This window comes from Podarcis tiliguerta (genome assembly GCF_965153285.1).
Source record: "Podarcis tiliguerta genome assembly, chromosome: 17".
Taxonomy (NCBI): Eukaryota; Metazoa; Chordata; class Lepidosauria; order Squamata; family Lacertidae; genus Podarcis; species Podarcis tiliguerta.
In genome coordinates, this window is record NC_139550.1 from 11,731,115 (window position 1) to 11,751,620 (window position 20,506).

The window sequence follows — 20,506 nt, forward strand, 5'->3', positions numbered from 1 at the left end:
GTTCAACTATTTCTTACCAGTAGGATCATTTTTATTTTTAAAGTTGGCCATACTTCCTTGCCTTTAACAGCTTCCTGACAAGGTTCAGTGGATGAAGTTTTCTATGCCTTTATCCCTTTGCCAGGAAAAGCTTCCATTGCCAAAATTTCTGTGTGTCAAGCAGCTGTCATAGGTCTAGGAACCTAGCCAGGAAAGAAAGTTGGCAACCCATTTCTGCCAGACCTTTCCCTCATTTTCTAGAGTAGATGTGAGGAAACTTTTTTTTCCTATTCAAAGCCACTGACCCACAGCAGAATCAACACTATCTTTAATTGTGCTCTTCATTGTTAAATATTCTTAATTCTATTAAAATACCATAAACAAATATAAAAGTCTACAAACATAATACTAGGGTGTTGCCATCTTGGAGTGCCTCTCAGTAGCAGTGCCCAACCAGCCACTAGCAGGAGTTGAGGTTTATTTAGCCTTTTTTAAAAAAGTGCTGATACTCATATCTCCATAAAAGTGCCATGGGTACCCATATGAAATAGGCAGCAAATTAAGAGGCAATTGTGAGTACTGTCACACACACAAAAGCAGTGTTAGTCAATTGCCCTTCCCTCAGAAAAGATCAGCAGGGCTGGGGGTGGCATTGGGTGCCACTTCTGGAATATGTGCCCACAAGAATGATGCCTACCAGCTGTTCTTTAAACCTGCTCTTCCTAATGAGGGGGGCATACAGTGGAAGATCTCCATTTGGGGGCCCTGAACTGTCATGGGGGCCTCTTCACAACCAGCAATGAGCTCTGTGTAACCACTGTTTTCTTCTTCAATGGGGTTGTTCCATGACAGATCACCACAATTTATTTATTTATTTTTTAAAAAATAAACTACTACAGCTCAGATTTTGATTAAAATTGCTGTACTGGATTATATCACATGTCAAAGTTACTGGAGTGAATAAAAATTTGGTAGGCTTTATAGTTTTTGAGTTTTGTGTGTGTGTGTGTGAGAGAGAGAGAGAGAGAGAAAAAATTAGGGAAATGGTCTAAGACATGCAAGATGCACTTTTTAAAGCAATGAGTATGTATTATAGTTTGTTTTGGGGCCCCTCTAGGATTAGGAGCCTTGAAACTTAAGCTTCATTAGTTTCATAGTAGTTCCACCCCGGGGGCATACGTTAAGTTTTCTGAAAATGCCTAGATGCGAGATGGAATTTAGCAAGGAGGCAAATGTTCCCCAACCTAGAGGAATGGAAGCATAAAAAGTATGGCAGAAATCTCTGTATCACCTAGACATGTATTCTGTATTTAAGTAAACACCTCTATAAGATATCTATTGGAGTTCTGGATACGTAACGTCACTCAGGAGGCTATGTACAGTCATATATGAATGCTGGGTTCTTAGCAACAAGTGCTTCCTGATTTGGCAAAAATGCTAATTTTTTGCTATTTCTTTGACACTACTTATTGCACTCAGCATGCCTCTCCTTTCTTTCAAGGATTTTAGACCTGGTGTCCACCCTCCCAGGCAATCTTCCTTCCAGATGAAAGCAGAGTCCAGTCCCAGAACTGATTTCAAGCATGATTTTAATCCCTCTAAAAGTTCTTGCATGCCTGAAACCGGAGTTACAGAATGTTCTCAAAAACACAGAAGGTTCTCGAAAACACAATTTTAATTACAAACTGGGGGTCCAACCTATAAGCCAAAAGGCATTTAGTTTAGCTGATAGGGATAGGGCATGGAGGGAAGAGTCTTTACACCTTCTCTTTACAAAAGAACCATAACACACTGTTCCGTTTTATATAGCTCAGGAACCGAGGCTGACTGATTATGCTGACCATGCATAGCCAAAACAACAAACTGGGGTCGATCTCAGCCATCCCTGCAGGTGCCAAGAATTGGGCTTGGGATCTTGTGTGTGTAAAGTAGACAGCTTTACCGAGCTATAGCTTTCGCCATACGAATGAAGGATTGTGCATTCGTGCTGTTGCACTGATTTGTTTCCCCCCTGCATTGCATCCTTCTACTCCCTAACGTCAATCGTTATTTTCTTCAGTCTGTTTCTATTTCCTGGCTGCCAGAAAATCTTAACATCCCCTGAGGTTGCTTGTTTTTATAATATCTTATTCAGCATTTCTATAATATCCTATTCAGGTAGTCCCACCCAGATGGCGAGTGTATGTATGTGATATGACTTCCTTCATGCATTCAAAGGATGCAAGACAGGGCCAGAGGGTTGTGCCAGCTAACCCCACAATCGTGACGACAGTACGTAGCAATCAACCCATCCTCCACTGTGCGTTCAGACTTCCACACCTACCAGTTCTCTGGACCAAAGCTGGCATAACCCAATAACCTCCTGACATGTACTTTCAACATACTGGTGGTAGTGATGGGGGTCATGTGAACCTTCCTAGATTCAACAGCAGCCTCCCTGTGGTGTTCTGAAACTTTTACAGACAAGAACCCTCCATTTTTAAATCATGCAATACATTAGTGACATTCCCTGAAAGAAAATGAATAGATCATGAACCAATTTCCTTGTCATCTTCACCATCCACCCCTTCCCACTACACTAGGGGATAGGTGAGGAACAGAATTCAACTACTCTTGACTTGAGGAAACTTTGAGTCCACTAAGGAATGGTGTGGGTGTCGGAGACTTCAAGGAACCTCCTGACTTGATTCTGGGATTTAGTCTAGTGAGCCACCATGGATGGCATATGCTGTCACAGAATTCTGACAAAGTAGGGGGAAAGAGTGTACAACAATGGCTGCTGCAATCGGCAAGCAGCATGAAGCCTCTGATTTGACCAGCCTTAGTATAAATACTAGGGGCCTGGCAGTCTGCCTTTGCCTTCTCAAAGCAATATTTGCTGCCTACAGACCCCAGGACCCACCCACCCATCTAAGGTCAAGCCTCCAGCTCCACTTCCAGCAACTTAACTCTTGGACTCTTGGTCTAGAAAACACACCCGCCTAGTCAAAATTTAGTTATGGCTGGCCCTGATGGGAGAATCTCCAGAAGATTCCTATTCTGTAAAGGTAAAGGCACCCCTGACCATTAGGTCCAGTCGCGGATGACTCTGGGGTTGCGGCGCTTATCTCACTATATAGGCTGAGGGAGCCAGCGTTTCTCTGCAGATAGCTTCCAGGTCATGTGGCCAGCATGACTAAGCCGCTTCTGGTGGACCAGAGCAGTGCACGGAAACGCCATTTACCTCCCCGCCGGAGTGGTACCTATTTATCTACTTGCACTTGACATGCTTTCAAACTGCTAGGTTGGCAGGAGCAGGGACCGAGCAACGGGAGCTCACCCTGTTCTGTAGGGGTAGCCAATATGGTGCCCTCCAAATGTTGCTCTGCCAGCATGGGCCAATGGTCAGGGATGATGGGAGTTGTAGTCCAACAACATCTGGGGCACCCCATGTTGGCCTTGCTGTGCTGGGTGACACCACTGTCTCTAGAAAGGACACTACTTTTTCTCTTTCCATGCTTGTTTTTCAGTAGTACAAGATCATGTTAGCACCAGCGCACCTGTTGGCGCCTACTGATGGACTGATGTCGAATTCTCTCAGACTTATACAAATATAATGCTTTTTAGCATATCAACCTAGCCATCCCTATGATGTAAAAAGCAAGCAGCCCATTTCAAACGCCTGTAGCTGTTGCTTGAGACAATACTGGTTTCATAAAACAGAATGCACACAAAAGAGCTGTATTTAATCTGACTCTGAAAGACCGTGGATGCTGACCTGAGGCTCTAAACAATTTCACATGTTTTTAAAGAACATATTCTGACAGCAACAACTCCCTCTTGCTAGAGATACACAAACTTTCTGCCACAGAATCAGCCAGTTTCCTTAACTCCGAGGCAATATAAATCACACAAAGATTGAATGGCCTTTCAGAACACCCTCTCTATTACAAGTCTCCTGTTCAAGGGAATAAACATGCATATCAAACCATGCGGTCTTAATATGCCAGCAAAATGCATTTATTACAGCTGCCATCTGTTTACTACAGGTGCCATCCAGTAGGATGTTGCTGCCATCCAAAAGAACAAACACAAAAGGCCTGTGACTGTCTGTACGACCCTGAGCTCTGTCTGCCCTTGGATGTCCTGGCCATATGCCTGATTGTGATAGAAGCAGCCTCTTTAATTGAACCTAGTTTAACGTATGGATACTAAAGCCCCACATTTCTTCCGAAGAACTCAGGAGCAGCTTACATATGGCTGCCACACGGTCTACAAGGGTTGGACTTGTTTAGTTAGCAATAGAAGCACTTGGCCATTTACAAAACGTTATAGCGAAATAGATCCTCTGCTCATTTAGATTCAGTGGCAGAGACAAGCACATGTTCAATTATCTCATTAATTCCAACTACAGGATCTCAAATGACACATACCACTATCTTTCACTCCTAAGGATGGAATAAGCACCTCACAACCTGATTCAATTCAGAATTGGGCTTGAAAACCAAGCTCCCCACACAGAAAGAAAGAAAGAAAGAAAGAAAGAAAGAAAGAAAGAAAGAAAGAAAGAAAGATTTATTCCAAGCCATATTCCTGATCTCAATATCAACCGCCCTTGGAGCCCCAACTCCACAGCCTGCTTCCCACTTATCAGATTGGTAGTAGCAGCGACATTTTCCAGGATATCTGGTACCTGAAAAACTGCCCTAGCAGGGTTAGAATTACAATTATTTTTTAACTCTGCATAGTACCCTTCATCCATAGAACTCAGGTACCAGATAAACAGGTGAGCAAGCATGAGGGATGAGTTTCTCAACAATCTGGATTACAATCTGAGATATTAAAGATCTCTTGGATCATAACGCTCATCTCAGGACAGAACAAGTAAGAGGAGTGGGGAAACCTGTAGCTCTCCAGATACTGTTCGACTGCAACTCCCATCAGCCCCAAACAACGTGGCTAATGGTCAGGGATGATGGGAGATGTGGTCTAGCAACTTCTAGAGAGCCACGGGTTCCCCAGTAAGTTGCCAAGGTTAATATTATGAATCAACAAATTGCAAACTTTAGCAACTTCACTACTCATCACCAACTCCACATAATTATCTTTCATTCAAATAAATAGGACTTGGCATGGGTTATTATCAGCAACTAAAGAACACATAATTTGTTAGCTGCTAGCCTCAATTTATTGTCCTCTCTCATATCTTACTGCTATAATTTTAAATAATAAACCATTTCACATTATGACTTTTAATTAAATCACTCTAATAAAATGAATACTTTTAAACCATTTAACCGGCACAACCATTAATCTTCACTTGCCCTAAACAGAACCGGATACAGCAATGAAATGGCTATTCAGTCTTCACAAATAGCAGCAGATGATGTAGCTGACAGGAAAAGATGCAAGAAAAACAGTTTACAGACTGGAAGAAAAACAAACATAGAAACAGAAATCCAGTTCCTGATATTGAGGCTTTTTTTTTTACCTTATTAAACCAGGAGTGGCTATCAAGTCAAGTCAGAGACATATGACACAGCCTCCCCTGAGGCACAGGTAACTTTGTTCTGTCTTTGACCTGGAAGCAACTGAGTGAACCCATCACACATGATGCAGAAACACAGATGGTGATAAATAAAAGCCAACCTCAGAGCAGCAAATCATGAAGATACACTTAAGCACTCCAATCATGCAGACACCTATGAGGGTGGGCACTTCGAGCCCAAAGAGACTTTGAATTATTTATTCTGCATGGCATACAAGAGGGCACTGGTGCAAAATTGGGAGGTTTCAGCGCCAGAACTGCAACAGTCTCAAAATGAAGCATCACACAGCTCCATCGATTAAATCTGCGCCCTCACAGATCGATCAGCTAAAGCTGCAATTGATTAATATCCCAATTAAGCCTATTAAAACTGCATCCCTATTATGGGCATCCTGAGATTCAAATCACATGAAAAGGGTTGTGCGCACTGTACTTAAATTAATGAATTAGGCAAATTAATAACTGGATGAAATTTACACTTTGGCAAGCTATAGCCACAGACATATTTAGACACTGCTATAGAAGCAAGTGGAAAGTACACTAAGGAGGTCTGTTAACATCAGTTCCAATATAGTATAATAGGGATTTCTGGTTTTAAGCAGAATGCTTCAAGCTGGATAAAAACAAGTATCAAGAAGGTACTATATTTACTGTAGTCCTATATGGGGGATAAAGCAGCTCCCCTTACTTACTACTCAAATGTTAATATGGTACCCAGTAATGAGAGCCAACCATCACTCTAGCCTTTGACTTATCTCTAGCATGAGGAAAGCCTGCAGGTCACAACTTGATAGGTGCATCCTTCATATTTACAGAACAGAGGCGCTGTGGTCTAAACCACAGAGCCTAGGGCTTGCCGATCAGAAGGTTGGCAGTTTGAATCCCCGGGACAGGTTGAGCTCCCGTTGCTCGGTCCCTGCTCCTGCCCACCTACCAGTTCGAAAACATGTCAAAGTGCAAGTAAATAAATAGGTACCGCTCCGGCAGGAAGGTAAACGGCATTTCCGTGAGCTGCTCTGGTTCGCCAGAAGCAGCTTAGTCATGCTGGCCACATGACCTGGAAGCTGTATGGTGGCTCCCTTGGCCAGTAAAGCGAGATGAGCGCCGCAACCCCAGAATCATCCGCGACTGGACCTAACAGTCAGGGGTCCTTTTACCTTTAGCCATGTCTGTGGCTGCTGAGAAGCCCTTGTAGGAGAACACCATGCTTAAATTGGCTCTAAATCTACCACCAAACTCAGATTCTGAAGCAGACTCGCCTGATTCAATCCGGAAGGATCATGACCTGGACCAGGTCACGAGGCAGACTGAGTGCTGCAGCAGTGCCTCTGTTCCTATAAAACATATTTCTTGTCATGCCAGCCTGGAGTGTTTAGCTAGTGCATGGGGCTCCTTGTCACTGCACACTGCAAACCCATATGAGAGCAGCAGGACTTGATAACATTGCATTGCTCTTAGGAGGAACTACACAGGAAAAAAACCACAACCCATGGCTGCATTATTAGGGGCAGCCATTCCACCCGAGAACAACAGGGCATTAAAACCCATCACTCCCAGGTGGACTTGTCGTATCGCATTCAAAGCAGGCAGCAGCAAGGAACTCTGCATGCTAGCTGCTCCAGGTTGTGGGTGGCTAGATTACCTGTTTAAACTTTTTAAAAAGAAATGTATTTTATAGGAACAGAGGCAGCGCAGCAGTCCTTGGACCACCTCATTGAATAGTTTTTTTAAAAAACCAAACCACGTTTTTTTTAATGCCTTTTGGGTTCTGCACAGCCTGTTTCCCCTTAAAAGCCCATGCAGAACCAGGAAGGAAAGGATTTAGTCTTGTTTTCATGTAGAACTGAGACAGACTGGAATTTCATGGATCGGGCCATCCCTGTTGCCCAGCAGGTTCAGGGTGCCCACCCACAGCCCTGAAACATTAACGCAAAATTGCTTCCTTAATGTAAGTGCTAGGCTTAAGGATGATCCAGAATTTGCAAAAAGCATGTAGTGTCAGCCCTTAGAAAGATTTGGGCTACTGGAAATATTTTTGAAGAACACCCTCACCACCCCTTTGAAAATGAATGAATGTATGTATTTTGAAAAGGGAAGCAGGTTGGAGACTGAGAGTTGAAACCCTGAAGAAAAACCTAACTGCAATCAGACAAGAAAATTAATTATTTTAATTTGAATCTTAAATGGCTGAAATTGCTAGTTGAAACCATAGGAAACAGTTCCTGCTGACAAATGAGTAGGTGGAGTTCTCAAGACCTGGGGAAATGCTGTTGCTGTTTGGAAGGACAGAGCTGGCTGCTGATCTGCTTTCGAGCTCCTGTTCCAGGAAGATTACAGGTAAAAATATTACATAGGTGAACATTTAGAATTGCTCAAAAATTGTTCTCACTGAAGTCCAAGCCACTCTATAAAAAATATGCCTACTACAAAACAGCTACAAATGAATCAGCAAACCTCTATTGATATCTGTGATGAAACATCGGTTGGATCATGGAAGAAGCCTTTTGCGCATGGTCAGAGGCTTTCTCCTTTATTACTTATCAGCTCCAGCTGAAATTCCAGCACTGAAAGGAATCTCTAGAGATGGATCTGTAAGAGCACTGGCTCAGATTCAGTTCTGCCATAACAGTGATTTGGGGGCTAAGCAGCAATTTGAACTGAGGTCTCCAAAGATTAAGTCCAGCACCGATCCATTACACAGAGGCAAACCCAGATTTGTCATTGAGTACCTGCTTAATAGTTATGGTATACTCAGTTACATTCACCTTTTGCATTCTGAGGTGTGCACCTAAGATAATGCGTGACATAGCCCACCCGTGAGGCTAAGGCCAGGGTTAGCCAACATGCTGCCCTCCATAAATTGTGGACTATTAGTCTCATCATCCCTGATCATTGGCCATACTGCCTGGAGCTGATGGGAGTTGTAGTCCAAAATATCTGGAGGGTATTTATTTCGTTACACTCCAATTAAGGCCAACATTCAGACATGGCTGTATGTGGTCTCTTGGATGCCACCCAATAATATACTTTACTGTCTGAAGTGGATCCCAAACCCAACCTACTCACCTACCCTCAGCTAGGGGCAATACTTTAAAAAGTCTTTCTGCCCTATTCAAACAGCAATTCCTACCTTCATCCCCCACCGCCCACTGCATGGTGTCATCAGAAGTAGGCCCCTTCATGTTGTAGCATGGCAAGGCATGCTAATCTTAAGACAAAGGAATCCCTGGAGCCATTTCAAACATGTGAGTGGAAAAACAGCAGATTCATGCACAGTCCTGGTTGGCACTGAAATTGAACGAGTTTTCCATTCTGATCTCCAGTGCAACATGTACTGGGTTTTCGGTGGAGAAAAACCAAGGGATAATGCTGTGGTGCGCCCACAGAGAATCATGGGCGACAGCAGCTTCCGGTGTTTACCACACATTCAGGCTGTGTGTCACACCAGTCTTTTTTCCATTCGGACTCACTCTCGAAAGCAAAATGCTGAACAGCAGCATCTGTAAACACCTGACAAGGCTAACCAGACAAGCACTTGTAAGTATCCATTGAGGTGAAAGCAGCAGGGGAAATGAAAAGCACAACCAGGTGTGCAGGGAAAGATGAAGATTGAACTAATTATCCCAGCTGTTTATTTGTGGAGAGGAAAATCATTTTGGTAAACAAAAAGCCCAGCCATCCTAAGCCACTGAATGCTGAGGAACTGCTCCGTGGGAGACCCTTTACTTATTAGGTGGCTGGTACCGCAGGAAGCTTTTAAGCCTGCTAAGTCAGCCAAAGGGTCCCTTAAAGAGAAAAGTGATGCTGACTCCATTAAAAGGCAGGATGAGGAAACCTTGCAAGTCCAAGTTCTCTCATAATACTGCCTAGAGACAACCGTCCTTGCTGTGTCCTTTTAAACATTTTTTAAATATATTACGACGGGGGAAATGTGTTATTCCAAAGCCATCTTTGACTTGGGCACAGGAAAAGCAAGTCTGTCGAATCAAAGACTGGGGAGTGCATGCTTTGAATAGAGAAGGATGCAGGTGCACTTGTGGGCATCTCCAGGTTAAGAAGGAACAGGTGAAGACCCTGTACCTGAGTCCAGAGTTTTGGGTTAAGCAAACAAGTATTGGGATGACCAGGCAGCTTTCCACGGTCCTACGAAGAGGCTCAACTGCATGCCTATCCCCAAGGCTGCTAGAGTGTGTGACACCCCCACACCATCAAAATTACTCCACGACTATTCTAACACGCCCTTCCTTCCCTGCCCCTCCACCCCAGCTCATCTCCCAGGCAGTCTATACTATCTGTAAAATCAAATTGCAAAGCATTTTCTTTGACTGAATCACTTCAGGCTGCAGGAAGAGGGATCTTCTGGCTGAGTGCCTGTCTAAGTTCAGGGCAAAAAGGAAACAGCCTCCAACTCATTTGTTTTTTAAGAAGAAAGCATTTTCCACTCGCGATTACACCGCGACCTGTTCTGGCTACATCCTTTCAAAGCCACTGGGGGAAGAGATGAAAACCAAGAGCTGGGGCTGCAAATACTCTGCCCTAAAAAATAATAATAGTAATAACCACATTACTGTACGAAGGATACCCAAATTGTGCACATGTGCATGGGATGAACTGGGTCGTATTTGAAGCACAGGAACGTAGCATTCAATTTGAAAAACTATTATATGTTTTGGACACAATCCGAAGCTGAGCATTCTGAAGCCTCAATGATTTCGGCTGAAATGGACAACTCTTCTGCTGAAATCAATGGATCTTGTTAACTAGAACTTGCACACTGAAACTTCAGTATTTAGAAGGACCTCAGGAGCTCACTCCTTTGTGTGATGATCGGTTTCCATTATTTCTAAAGTGCAACAGTATTTTCCTCTGGCACATACAAACATATATATGGTTCATAATCTTTCATGGTCTACTGTGGGTGAGCCACACTTTCTTAGGGCTCCTTGGTCATTTTGTGATTAAGAAATGCTTAATTCAGTAATCTAATATATTAGATGGCCCTTTTTTGGCCCAATGGGCAATATCGATATCTTCCCTCACCATGTGGACCAACTTCAGCAGGTGGGCGGGGCCACCCACTTATCAATCATTTGATATCACAATGACATTAGGTATCTCGTTCACATGTCAAGTTGGCCTGCAAGGTGTGGGGAGGGGTCTGCTTTGCCTGCACATTCTCTGAGTTATTTTCAAACAAATGGCCTCATGAGCTGATTTGGGCCAAGATTGAGCCACAGGCCAGAGGTTCTCCACCCCTGAGATACCTTATGCTAAATTTGAACAAGTAATCTTCATAATATTGTAAATCTATCTTCATTTTTATTTTTTTGCAATAACCCACCAATTCCGTGATTGTTAATACTGTGCACAATTTATTGCAGAATTCAGTGCAACGTTTATAATCATGGGATAAATAAGATTTCCAGGTTTGTGACTACTGTAAGAGTGCTTCTAGATGGGGGTTTAATATTGCTTATGGGTAATATCACAAATGGGTAAGCAACAGGAAATTATGAACTATTCCCTGGAAAGAGTAAATCCAGATTAAATGGGGGGGAATATCGGTTAGCATTTGATGACAGTGGCTTCATGTACATGCTGCACAAAACATGTGTGCATGAAGAGCACCAGATGCCACAATAAACAACTGTTTGGAAGCACCCAAAAACTTATCAAGCCGCCTTTCTTGTTTCCGAGATTTTACCTGTTGTTGCCCATTTAATGTCAAAGCACGTCTGGCTCTATCAGAAGACAGTGTGAGGTGGCTGCTTCAGGCAGCTGATTTTGGGTGTCATGAAAGGGCAGCCAGTTGTTAGCTGTTTAATGTACTGTTATTGCCAAAATGTGGCGAGGTGCAAAGTATCTTGGGGATGCAATGTAAAAGGATCCTGTGTCAAATCATATTTCTTGTGGAGTTTTGCACCAACCGGAGCGCCTTTGTTTTTGACGAGTCCCTTTAAAAAGTGATCCACGAAATGAGAAGTGTCCATCTATCGCCATTGCTGACTGAAAACTGGAATTGTTAAATCTCATCTCACAATGGCTGAGGGTTACTAGGACAGGCTAGTTAAAAAGATCTGAGTGACTAACAGAGCAGACCTTGCACCAAGAGCTGCAGCAAAAGGGAGGGGAGAAAGGAGCATTATTACACTTAACAACACCAGCTGGTGAGTTGTATGAAGCAATGACTGACTGGCAAGAAGAAGAGCTGGGCTTTAGCCTGCAAAGCTTTTATGTTTATGTTTGATTGATGACGTACCAGTCTAGGGATTAGCTTCTTGCAGTTCAAAATCCTGAACTGCAATAGAATCATAGAATCATAGAATCATAGAATCATAGAGTTGGAAGAGACCACAAGGGTCATCGAGTCCAACCCCCTGCCAAGCAGGAAACACCATCAGAGCACTCCTGACATATGGTTGTCAAGCCTCTGCTTAAAGACCTCCAAAGAAGGAGACTCCACCACACTCCTTGGCAGCAAATTCCACTGTCGAACAGCTCTTACTGTCAGGAAGTTCTTCCTAATGTTTAGGTGGAATCTTCTTTCTTGTAGTTTGTATCCATTGCTCCGTGTCCGCTTCTCTGGAGCAGCAGAAAACAACCTTTCTCCCTCCTCTATGTGACATCCTTTTATATATTTGAACATGGCTATCATATCCCCCCTTAACCTCCTCTTCTCCAGGCTAAACATGCCCAGCTCCCTTAGCCGATCCTCATAAGGCATTGTTTCCAGGCCTTTGACCATTTTGGTTGCCCTCCTCTGGACATGTTCCAGTTTGTCAGTGTCCTTCTTGAACTGTGGTGCCCAGAACTGGACACAGTACTCCAGGTGAGGTCTGACCAGAGCAGAATACAGTGGCACTATAACTTCCCTTGATCTAGATGCTATACTCCTATTGATGCAGCCCAGAATTGCATTGGCTTTTTTAGCTGCCGCGTCACACTGTTGGCTCATGTTAAGTTTGTGGTCAACCAAGACTCCTAGATCCTTTTCACATGTACTGCTCTCAAGCCAGGTGTCACCCATCTTGTATTTGTGCCTCTCATTTTTTTTGCCCAAGTGCAATACTTTACATTTCTCCCTGTTAAAATTCATCTTGTTTGTTTTGGCCCAGTTCTCTAATCTGTCAAGGTCGTTTTGAAGTGTGATCCTGTCTTCTAGGGTGTTAGCCACCCCTCCCAGTTTGGTGTCATCTGCAAATTTGATCAGGATGCCCTTGAGTCCATCCTCCAAGTCGTTGATAAAGATGTTGAATAAGACCGGGCCCAAGACCGAACCCTGTGGCACCCCACTAGTCACTCTTCTCCAGGATGAAGAGGAACCATTGATGAGCACCCTTTGGGTCCGGTCAGTCAGCCAGTTACAAATCCACTGAGTGGTAGCATAGTCAAGACCGCATTTTACCAGCTTCTTTACAAGAATATCATGGGGCACCTTGTCAAATGCCTTGCTGAAATCAAGGTAGACTACATCCACTGCGTTCCCTTCATCTACCAGGCTTGTAATTCTGTCAAAAAATGAGATCAGGTTAGTCTGACATGACTTATTTTTCAGAAATCCATGCTGACTATTGGTGATCACAGCATTCCTTTCTAGATGCTCACAGATTGTTTGCTTAATGATCTGCTCCAGAATCTTCCCTGGTATTGATGTTAGACTGACTGGGCGGTAATTATTTGGGTCCTCTCTTTTCCCCTTTTTGAAAATAGGGACAACATTTGCCCTCCTCCAGTCTGCCGGGACTTCGCCTGTTCTCCACGAATTCTCAAAGATGACTGCCAGTGGTTCTGAGATCACATCTGCCAGTTCTTTTAATACTCTTGGATGCAGTTCATCTGGCCCTGGAGACTTGAATACATCTAAACTAGCCAAGTATTCTTGTACTATCTCCTTAGTTATTCTGGGCTGTGTTTTCTCTGCTGAATCATTTCCTCCAAATTCTTCAGGTCGGGCATTGTTTTCTTTATCGGAGAAGACTGAGGCAAAGAAGGCATTGAGGAGTTCAGCCCTTTCTGTGTCCCCTGTTTGCATTTCACCATCTTCTCCTCTGAGTGACCCCACTGTTTCTTTGTTCTTCCTTTTGCTACGAACATACCCATAGAAGCCTTTTTTGTTGCTTTTAACCTCTCTAGCAAGCCTGAGTTCATTCTGTGCTTTAGCTTTTCTGACTTTGTGTCTACACGTGCTGGCTATTTGTTTGAATTCCTCTTTGGTGGTTTCCCCCCTTTTCCATTTTTTGTACACATCCTTTTTTAATCTTAACTCAGTTAAAAGTTCTTTAGATAGCCACCCTGGCTTCTTTAGGCACCTTCCATGTTTCCGTCTCATTGGTATTGCCTGAAGTTGTGCTTTTACTATCTCCCTCTTAACAAACTCCCAGCCATCATGAACTCCCTTTCCTTTTAGTATTACTGTCCATGGGATCTCACCCAGCACTTCCCTAAGTTTTATGAAGTCGGCTTTCTTAAAGTCAAGAAATTGAGTCCTAGTATGCTTGGCTGCTCCTTTCCGTTGTATAGTAAACTTCAGAAGAGCATGATCACTTGCGCCTAATGACCCTTCCACTTCTACCCCATTAACCAGGTCATCGACATTGGTTAATCGACATTGGCCAATACTTTTAAACAATGCCAGCTTTGTTTCGTTCCTACTTGTGATTGACTGCTGTACGCTGAGAATGAAACTCAAGCTAGCATATAACTCGGCATGAACTAAATCTGCTCCATGTGGGAGAAAATAGATTGATTTAGTGTGCAACACACTTTCTCTCTCTCTCTCTCTCTCTCTCTCTCTCACACACACACACACACAGAGTGACGCATACAACTGACTAGGCAATTTGTTGTCCATGTTAGCTTTGGATTAGCTAAACTAAGCCTAAATCTCTCTCTCTCTCTCTCTTTCACTCTCTCTCTCTCTCTCTCTCTCTCTCTCTCTGTGTGTGTGGTGATGTTTTGGCATTTTGAAATGGGATGAGTAGGAGTCGGGACAGCTGGCGTCCGTTCTTAGCTCCACCCCTGAGTCACTGTGCGGTAATAGGCATGTTCGAGTCATATAAAAAATAGCAACGGCTATACTAATGAAATTGTATGCTTTGAAGATGAAATCTGGAGTAGAACCTTACATCTATCCTGGACTGTCATGGCAAGACTGCTAACTGGCCAGAATTTTACCTGCCTGGCCACAATTTCAGCCTCCTGGCCAGAATAAGAGGGTGTAAAACCTGAAAGAAAAGATCCATCATTGGGTGGTTTTGTTATTTTCCTATTTTCCATAAGATATGTTTCCCTTCCCGCCAAAATAAATAAATAAATAGGCTCCTCAAAGGCACACTTTGCCATTACATTTTAAAAGCTGCTCCCCTAGGGGGAAACAGCACTTTGCAAAGCCTCAAATTGGATTAGACCTTAGATCCTTAACAAGCAAAATCAACTGCCTCACTCAGGAAAATGCATTCTGTGCATTCTCACAATCATTATGCCAGAGGTGCCAAAGAATTTTAGGAAGCCAGAAACTCTGGAACAAAATGCAGCAGCCTTGTAGGCAGGGCAGCAGAGTATAGGCGTGCACTTGTGGATTTGCATTTCTTCATTACTCCCTCAAATAATGAACTTAGTGTCCCCATGCCAACAGGATCGAAGACAAACCAGCCACTGAGAAACAAGGAGGAAGCATCACCATGTCTGGGAATAGTAGAACCCCAGTCTACAAAATCACTAAAAAACCAAGAACAGACCCTTAAAAAAAAACCCAATGGGGACAACCTCCCGCCCCCCATGTCCCAAACAGCTCAATGGGGACTCAAAATGCCCATGGTTGCCAAGATTCGTGGAATGTTGTCTGCCAACTGGAAAAGGAAAAACAGAAAAGCAGGGTGGGAGGAGATGATAACCTGGCTTGCTTGAGCATCAAATAGCTTAAAGTATCCCAGAGGAAGAAATGGCTGGCTGGCTCTGTAAACAGGAGCAGTGCTGTTAGGGGAAATGATCCCATTTGTCCACTTATAGTTCTCTCTCCCTCCCCACCACTGCCCCAATACACAGTGTGTTCCAATGGATATAGCACTCAAGAGATTTGGCAACTTAAGGTATTTGGTCTCAACCAGAACTGTGGGCTTTTTACAGCTTCTTAAACTATCTCATTGTGCAATTTCAATTTACCAGCTCCGTGCAATGATGAATGAATTAAATCTTGCATAGCATTTTGCACTAAAAGCCCTATAGAAATGCTAACAGATATCTATAAATAACTTCTGTTTTGTGTGTTGAAGAAAGCAATTAAAGAAGAAGAAGAAGAAGAGGAGGAGGAGGAAGCAGCAGCAGCAGCAGCAAAATCTTTAGTTCTGGGGGGCTGGGGTAGCAGGGGAAGAGTTTGAAGCAAAACTGGATAATCTCATTTCTGATTTCATAATCTCACTTCTTCTTCCTACTATGGCTGAGAGGGGCATTTTCCACTGTATTCCAGAAAACAGCATCTGGGCAGCTTGTTTCCATCTCAGTGTGACTTCATTAGATTACTGAGATGTAACATGTCACTAACCAGCCCAATATATTTTGTCTAAAGCAGAGCCCAGCTCCCACAACGGCCACCACTTTAAAGAGTCTTGTTGTACTATTCAGACTTTCATTTCCTGCCCTCATCTATGTGCTCCCTCAGGGTGCAACCCAAAGAATGGTGCTTGATAGGGCTGGTCCTGCCCTCCCTCCCACCCTTCTGAGGAGCAACACCTTCAACTAGTACTACCCCACTTGCTAAGCGCTCACTATAAACCAGTAAATGCACTTCATTAGAATGGGTAGGTGGTTGGTCTGTGTACATAGGGAGCATCACAAAGGCCACTGCAATGTGTCAGCATATGCCTCTGCAGGACTGCTGAGTATTTGAGTGGACAGGCTTTGCCCTCATCACAACAGTACTCCCACTTTTAGATCACCCACTAAACTGGGGAGCCGCTATTCATTTATATGGGAGAAGAGTGCATTAGGATAATTCCCAGCTCCAGCAACTGAGATCTGGGGCTCTCCTACTTGTTATGAACATCTGCCTGCAACAAGAGTCCACTCATCACAGCCCTTAGCAACAGTTTTTGGGAGGGTTGGAGAAGAGTTGGTAGAGGTTCTCTCCTAAGACAAGGTTTCCCAGAATATATCAGGCATCTCCTTGCACCATTAGCTTCAGGGATTTACTCCTGCTCGCTCTCTCCACTCAGTTTGTCCACGTTCTAGTTACTCACTGAAATAATAGGGAGTCACTCAGTGGTTAAATGACTTTCACAAGTATATGCTGAAGGTCATTCTGTTGTCTCTTTTCCTGGCTGACCCTCCATCGCTTTTTTACTTAGTGCTGTGCCTAATTCAATGTTTACGCTTTACCTTTTTATTGCATGTCAAATATTTTTGATAATATTCTGTATAGGGTTAATAACAACAACAAAAGTGATAGATTGATTCTATAAATGAGAGACCTTGCCCTCAAATGGGATTACTACACACACAATTTCACTAAACTCAGCTGGGGGACTGAGATGCATAAAGAAACTCTTCGAAGGCCTGGCTCCCACAAGCACATCTACATTCCTTGAATGCTTGTTTCTCATTACGGCTAAAGTAGGTTCTAGGACAGGGGTAGGCAACCTAAGGCACAGGGGCTGGATGTGGCCCAATTGCCTTCTCAATCCAGCCCCTGAATGGTCCGGGAATCAGTGTGTTTTTACACAAGTAGAATGTGTCCTTTTATTTAAAATGCATCTCTGGGTTATTTGTGGGGGATGCCTGGTGATTTTACATGAGTAGAATGTGTGCTTTTATTTAAAATACATCTCTGGGTTATTTGTGGGGCATGGGAATTCGTTCATTCCCTCCCCCCAAAAATATAGTCCAGCCCACCACATGGTCTGAGGGACGGTGGACCGGCCCACGGCTGAAAAAGGTTGCTGACCCCTGTTCTAGGGTATTGGTCTTCGAGTGGTGGGCTGGCTGGGACCCACTATGAAATCACTGCCAGATCCAATGCGGGTTGCAATAGCAGCACTTCTGCCCTATAAATATATGGCAAAAGAGAGAGAGAGAGAGAGAGAGAGAGAGAGAGAGAGAGAGAAGACATGGGTCCCCAAATGCATGTCTGGGTTAAAGGTAAGTCCCAGGTCCAAAAAGGTTGAAGACTACTTCTCAAGACTACTAAAAGTTCTCCCACAATATAGCTGTTCATCTTTAACGTGTTACCCAACCCTCTTGGTGACTTTGAACCATCACGTGGTGACTAACGGTCAAGTCTACAAACTGCCTCAGTTCAAAAGAATCATGATTGAGCCGACTTGGGCTGAGTAAACTCTGATGGCTTACCATGTGGTAATATGGTAAACGAATAAGCATGTATGAACTGGCTTTAGATTACAACCAGTAGAGAACTGAGAATTAGTAATTTCAGGCTACCAGAGGCTCACAGGAAAAGGGGGTGGGTATATGATAGTATATTGGGGGAAAGAAACAGAGAAAGCTGCCTTATAGCCTCAGATCTTAGCTCAGTGTTGTCTATGCTGCCCGAGCAAAGCCCTTCATTCAGACAGGTGCCTTCTCCAGCTAAGGATCTAACTGGAGACCTTTTGCATGAAAAGCATGTGCACGGTCACTGAGCTGTGGCCCTTCCCCTGGGGATGCCCCTCATGACTAATCATGATCATAGCATGCTTAGTAGCACACCAGCTCAGCAATGTTATATTTATGTATACACCTCCTTCATGCATTCGGCAAGGGTTATCAGCAAAAATGCTAGGGTTTCATTATATCGTTCATTTGCTGCAAACCAGCTAGATCTCGCTGCAGGAGGCGAACACCAACTGAGAGGTTCTATTGTTTTCCCCCACAATGGCATTCCTTTGGGGGGTGGGGAGGACCTGAATGAAACTGAACCTCTATCAAAGTGTGTGCAACCTTGAGAATTCCAGTCCTGCCCCTTCCCTGCAAAGGGGCAAGAAAGCTTAAATGTCTGCCTCGAAGAATTACAACAGGATGGTAGCAAGTTTAACGATCCTTGCTAAGTCCACATGATTTTGGCATGCCCGCCCACACTCCCCACCATACTGGTGAGGTTCTTATGCAGATGGATATTTCGAACCTAGCACCCTGAAGGCAACATGATGCAAGAGGGAAGAAGAACAGGGAAAGGAAACATGTGCAAAAGCACCGAGCGTATACAGGTATAACAGTAGCAGCATTAACATCTGACTTCCAATACTGCAGATTTACTGGGGACGCTTTTTGAAATTTTATTTTTTTACCACCCTCCTTTATAAAAGGCTACCGTACTTCCTGACTTGCATGCTAGTGGGAAAGCATTGCCATTATGTGTTGCAACAGGAGGAAAGAGACAGAGAGGGCAATGGTTAAATTTGTGCTCAATCATGCCCACACGCTGATGCCCAGACTAGGCTACACAATGTTGCTTTTAAAACAACAACAACAACATCAGCAGAACAGAACGCAATACGACAGTTTAAAGGCACTCCAAACAGCTCCTAAAGCAGGTGGCTGGAGCCAGCTGATTACAGTACTGTCTACGGTGACAAACCAAGTACACAGATGACAATGTTAAAAAAAAAATGCCATGCACACAAACACAGAGAGAAATGTAATGATGAATATTTCATTGCAATATTTAGCCATGCATTTTAAAAAACATCACCTGAATCATGCAAGCCACCCACACAGACACGCACTAAGGGAGAAGGGAAATGCAATCAGCATGTAGAGCATTTCTGTCTAGAAATTGCAAGGTAGATCTTTCCCCTTCAGCTCCACCCCGCCCCCCCATGTAGCACAGGTAAATGGCCAAAGAGAAAAACACCGGCTGGATTGGATCGGCTACCAAGTTGGCAGCATTGACTCAGCTCCATGAAGAGACATTCTCTGAAAGTCTATCAGATCCATCCAGCCCCTACCTTCAATCTGGGATTCGTCCCTCCACCCCCACCTGCCGGCTCATTCCTTCCCCACGGTATTTTGTAAGAAATAAAAGGCACTATCAGCCAAAGACTCAAGGGCAGCGTCCCCTTTTCAGGACTGCCAGAAATGTTGTGGAGATTTCTATGCAATGTTGCATCCATTTACCTTGGCTTCTTTAGCAGAAAACTCCGTGGAGTTGGAAATTTTCATGGACTTTGAGCGGTGAGTTTGCCGCCAGACTGGGTCCTCCCGCGGGTATTTCACCGAACCTGTAGCTCTCACTCGGACCTTGCTGGTGCTCTGGACACTATTAACTCCAATCATTTCCACAAAGTAAATAAATATTCTCTCTCTCTCCTCTCTCTCTCTATATATTATATATATATATGAAGCGGGGGGCAGAAGAGGAGAAATAAACAACACTTCACAAATTCTCTTCAAGGTAGTTTAGAAGGAGAGGAATCTCTGTGGAGCCTAAGCTGCAGCAATCAGTGTTTGCTTAAAAATGCACCAAGCTGGTCCCCCACTACCAGCCACCACACACATACACACACAGAGCATCTTCAACTACACTGTTTTGAGGCAGCGTGATTGTTCCAGGCACTGCCTACGTCACTGGCTGCAAAATATAAAAGGGTGGAAACCCCACCCCTACTCACTACCCTGCTGCTCAGCACATATCGCCATCCTTTCCCAATACACACAGACACACACACACACAGACACACACACACACAGAGGGGGGGTGCATTCTCCAGCGCGGCTCAAGGGTATCAGTTTCAAAGAGCGGAACAGATGGCAAAAGGCCAAGCAAAAAAGCAATTCATTTCTGACTGCAGACAGGCAACACTTGTATTCCAGCCATACCATGTCAAAGTGCATTAAGCTGGGTGCAATAAAATTAAGACGGCACAAATAAAAGACTGCCCCGAAGGAGACGAGCCTGCCAGGTAGCCGCTGCTTCGAAAAGAAAATTGGGGTGGGAGCTAAATGGATTGCAAAACATCTTAGGAAAGACAAGCATGTAAAAAAAGATGCTGCTTTTTCACAGGATGGTCT

General features: G+C 43.9%; 1 protein-coding gene and 1 long non-coding RNA gene across 11 annotated transcripts in view; both read right to left on the reverse strand.

Moving 5' to 3' along the window:
- LOC310668040 overlaps positions 1 to 20,506 on the reverse strand; it is a 1,372,673-nt gene that overhangs the window by 99,978 nt on the left and 1,252,189 nt on the right. The window lies entirely within an intron of this gene.
- PSD3 (pleckstrin and Sec7 domain containing 3) overlaps positions 1 to 20,506 on the reverse strand; it is a 148,884-nt gene that overhangs the window by 32,966 nt on the left and 95,412 nt on the right. The window contains exon 1 of one of the 10 annotated variants that reach the window (XM_083419559.1): positions 19,613 to 20,008. The exons of 8 other annotated variants lie outside the window; for them this stretch is intronic. In XM_083419559.1, the coding sequence (XP_083275685.1) occupies positions 19,613 to 19,771 (159 nt within the window). In that variant the 5' untranslated portion in view covers positions 19,772 to 20,008. Of the gene's footprint in view, positions 1 to 7,654; positions 7,824 to 19,612; positions 20,009 to 20,506 lie in introns of those variants that run through there. One more of the 10 variants, XM_083419564.1, reaches the window with a different exon arrangement.